This window comes from Cimex lectularius, unplaced genomic scaffold (genome assembly GCF_000648675.2).
Source record: "Cimex lectularius strain Harlan isolate CLEC.00 unplaced genomic scaffold, Clec_2.1 scaffold425, whole genome shotgun sequence".
Classification (NCBI taxonomy): Eukaryota; Metazoa; Arthropoda; class Insecta; order Hemiptera; family Cimicidae; genus Cimex; species Cimex lectularius.
In genome coordinates, this window is record NW_019392959.1 from 3,085 (window position 1) to 6,771 (window position 3,687).

General features: G+C 36.1%; 1 protein-coding gene across 1 annotated transcript; it reads right to left on the bottom strand.

Moving 5' to 3' along the window:
• Positions 1-284: 284 nt before the first annotated feature.
• LOC106662977 (72 kDa inositol polyphosphate 5-phosphatase) lies at positions 285-2,881 on the bottom strand. Its single transcript, XM_024229482.1, has 4 exons — positions 2,617-2,881; positions 1,461-1,606; positions 1,025-1,226; positions 285-966 (listed from the first exon to the last, which is right to left on the bottom strand). The coding sequence occupies exons 2-4, from the start codon at positions 1,541-1,543 to the stop codon at positions 343-345; spliced, it is 909 nt and encodes a 302-aa protein (XP_024085250.1). The 5' UTR covers positions 1,544-1,606; positions 2,617-2,881; the 3' UTR covers positions 285-342.
• Between the last annotated feature and the right edge of the window lie 806 nt (positions 2,882-3,687).

Here is a 3,687-nt window from a genome sequence, read left to right on the forward strand (position 1 = left end):
TTTTTTTATATGATAATAAAACAGGCCCTGAAGATGACAGTATAAAACTGTCGAAAGCTCGGCGAAAACCGAAAGGAAGTTTTCTCTGTCTTTGACCTCTTCCGTAGATCCTCCGAAAAGACTTCATGTTTCCAGCAGGTCGATAATCTAGTTCATCGTTAGTATTTGATTTGTAAAATTGTTTTTACTTAAAGAAAAAGATGAAAATTCTATCAAGTTAGAACAATTAGACAAACTTTTTGTGTGGAAATATGAAAAAAAGTCTGTGGAATAATTATAACAAATTCGTTTTCAAAAGATTTCATTTCATGCGTTTATTACTGTACATATAAATTCTACATATTACAATGTAACACGAAACATTCCTAAGACGGGTCTGTGTTCGGTTTGTTTGTAGTTGGTCAAACTGTTGTAGCTGAGGGGTTGGATCGTTTTGCCAGTGCCGGACTTATAGAGGACCCTATCGGTCCAGGAAGGTGTGGCGGTCAAGTCGTACTCATCCGTGTTAGGCTTGAACTTGTAGGTAGGCTTGAAGGTGACCTGCGGTTCGGACCAGCCGTCGAACAATTTCTGTTCCTTGGCTTTCTTCAACTGATCGAAAGCCATGAGCCCGTCGATATTATTCTGATCGACGAGGGATTTTGCATGGGTGGCATTCGTCTCCACCCTGACGTTCAAATCTCCGACCCAGAATAGGAAGTCAGCTGCATCACTTCCTGTGGAATAGTCTAGCGTTGTGTCATAGGCATACTTGGTATTCGCACTGGTGACGTCGTCGTCCGACATTCTTGACGTGGCAAAGGAGAATCTTTTATTATAAATGGTAAAACTAGTCACGATTCCTCCTGATTTCTTCTGATGGTTCATAGTTCCGACAACGGTCTGATGCTTCAAAGTAGATTCGTCGCGATGTTTATCCAGGCAGTAGACGATTAGACCCATAGTCTCTGTGACGGTTGATTTCAACTAAAATAAGCCAATGGGATGAAACATTTGTCGAACAAATCGATCATGAATAATTTACCTTGACGTATCCTTTTGATGTAAGGAGGCTTTGGAAGTTTTTCACGCAATCTGGGCCCTGTGCGGGTTTGTCCGATTCGAATCCGTATCCCTGGACGGCGACTGCGATCACATCAGGATTTTCTCCGCTGTTAAGGCCAAGGAACTCTTCGAGATTCGTTGGGGCAGGTACATGTCCACTATTCCAACTGACAGTGTGGACACTAAAATAACGAAACAAATTCAACATATGTAATCAATAGATAAAAGACCGAAAGGTCCTACTTTTAAAACTTATAACGCAGCATACTGCTTTTAAAAGGCCATACCTTCATAATAATAAAAAAATTAAAAAAAATATATAATAAAATCTCAACTCAAACAGAATAAAAATCTAAATTCAAGGTAAATTCATCAAATAATTTAAATGAAAAAAGATTAATATTTAAATTTCTTACCGTAGTTGTGCAGGTGGGGAGCCGGCGGCACATAGGCCAAGGAGGAAGGCAAGCGCAGCTCCTGCAGATAATAGTAGTTTCATTGTTGGATAATCTATTGTAGAATCGTCCGGCCGGATTCCTTTAATATACCCATGGCCTCACACCTGTGTACACAAAATATCAGCTAAATTATTATTCCCAAATTTGAAAAGTCAATAAAATATGTCGCCAAATTGAACCCTTGTCAAAACAAAAATGGTGTCTGGTTTGCACCCTATGAAATATTTTCGAATGGAGTGAACTTTGAAAAAGTGGCGTTGATATATTAAACTCTTCAAAAATACACTCGCCAAAGTTCAACCTTGCATTTCATTCATTACTTTTCCCAACCATTCGTACACCGATTGAAAGAAATCTAGAGAAACAAAATTAACAGCCATACAAATTCTATTATATTCTATTGCATTCAAATAGAGCAAGAAACCAAATATAGATGCTTAGATATATAGAAATATAGATAAAAATAGAGAAGGATAGATGGATAGATAGAAGAAGAGAGACAGAGAAAGAAAAAAAGAATGTGTGTGTGAGAGAGGGAGAAATATAATAAAACTGAAAGACATCCAGACCAACAAGACTAATTAGCATAGAGATAGAGGAAGAATAGAAAATGAGGAATTCTTGATTTCACTTTTCGGTCCTTGCACATCTTCATCTTACATCAACATTTAAACGGTATCAGGACAAACTTTAAACTATCTTCCATTGCTCTTAAATTACACAAATAAAAAAAAATACATTAAACATGTAAATATTCTGTGATATTATTGAAATGATAAAAAATATTATAAACAAGATTGAGTATTTATTAGAAATAATATAGTGAATTTTAGTTAAGCAACTGGTAAACCGACGTGGCAGAATATCGTGGCATTTCGGTACATGTGTATTTCCAAGCAAAAAATCTTTTAAACTTATAATTTATTTATGTGTATAAATAAACAAAAGTAATTTGTAAAATGAATAAAAGTATAAGTAATTTGATGGCCTGCGAATGATATATGCTTTGTCTCTTTACGATTTTATTTTTCCCATATTTCTTACGTTTTCTCCTATATTTCGGGAAAATTTTTAAACGCGTTCCGATTCCTTAATATCATGCGACAGGACCTACCTCAAAATACTCCTTACAAGTCCTCAGACTTAAAAATGAAGGCAGCCAACATCCATGCGAGATTTTTTTTAAGTCGTTTGGGTGATAAACCTGACCACTATTTCCCCAGCGTTATTTAGCATCATCACTATCGTCTATGGTTAGCACGATGTCAAAATCAAACTCATTACTATACGAAATAATAACATTATGTGTAGGATTTTGATGACTTTTTAAATCTAAAATTGAAAATATGGAACTTGGATTGAAGAGAAAAGAATTCAGGTCGCGGGTAGGAGTGATCTGCCCAACTGTGCTCACAAAAATATCCAAATAAGGGTGACGTCAATGTTAATAAAACATCACGCATTATCCATTCATGTCATAACCTTGTTCCAGAATTATCCTTAAGAATTATAAACTAAGGGTGCCCAAATCGCAGTTACTTCCCCTGTTTCCTAATGATAAAATTAAGTGCACTTGAGTGCACCATTATTATACATTTTCTTTTTAATAAATTATGTAATTTACGCTTAAATAAATCTTTGATTCTTTGGTACAGTGTTACAACCTTTCATTCCAGTTGTGTACACAGAATTTTGTTATTTCAACTGGATATGAGTGTAGCGTGCAAACAGTGATTTTTAATTTTTAGGTTTTACATCTGCGCCAATTACTGCCCTTATTAGATGTGGTAACATTTTAAAACACAAAACAACCGAAAAACATAAAGAAAAATGTTTAAAAAATTTACTTAAACAAAAAGTGCTACTACTCATTAGTAGTCTCATCTATATATCAGCGATAAACACTTTCACTGCCAATTAGGAGGTTGTGAAGCCAGTGACGCTTTAGCCGTTGGGGATGATTACTTGGAAGGGTGCGGGTTGAAATATTTCCGACATAAGGGTTTGTCTGACTGGATAATTATTTGTGAAACTACTTATTCCGGGTTTTCGCTTATATCATATTCGCTTATATATCACGAGGGCCAGTGCACTAGATCCTGTCTGCAAAGACGGGGGAGGGTGTATGGCCATCTGTACCACGGGGTAACTGAAAAGTTTCAAAATCAGCCCTAGTTGCACTGGG

Coding starts and splice junctions, on each gene's coding strand:
- LOC106662977 (XM_024229482.1), bottom strand. CDS start 1,543: ATGAAACTACTATTATCTGCAGGAGCTGCGCTTGCCTTCCTCCTTGGC. Junction 1,227..1,460: donor TCCCCACCTGCACAACTACG/GTAAGAAATTTA, acceptor TCGTTATTTTAG/TGTCCACACTGTCAGTTGGA. Junction 967..1,024: donor CATCAAAAGGATACGTCAAG/GTAAATTATTCA, acceptor GGCTTATTTTAG/TTGAAATCAACCGTCACAGA.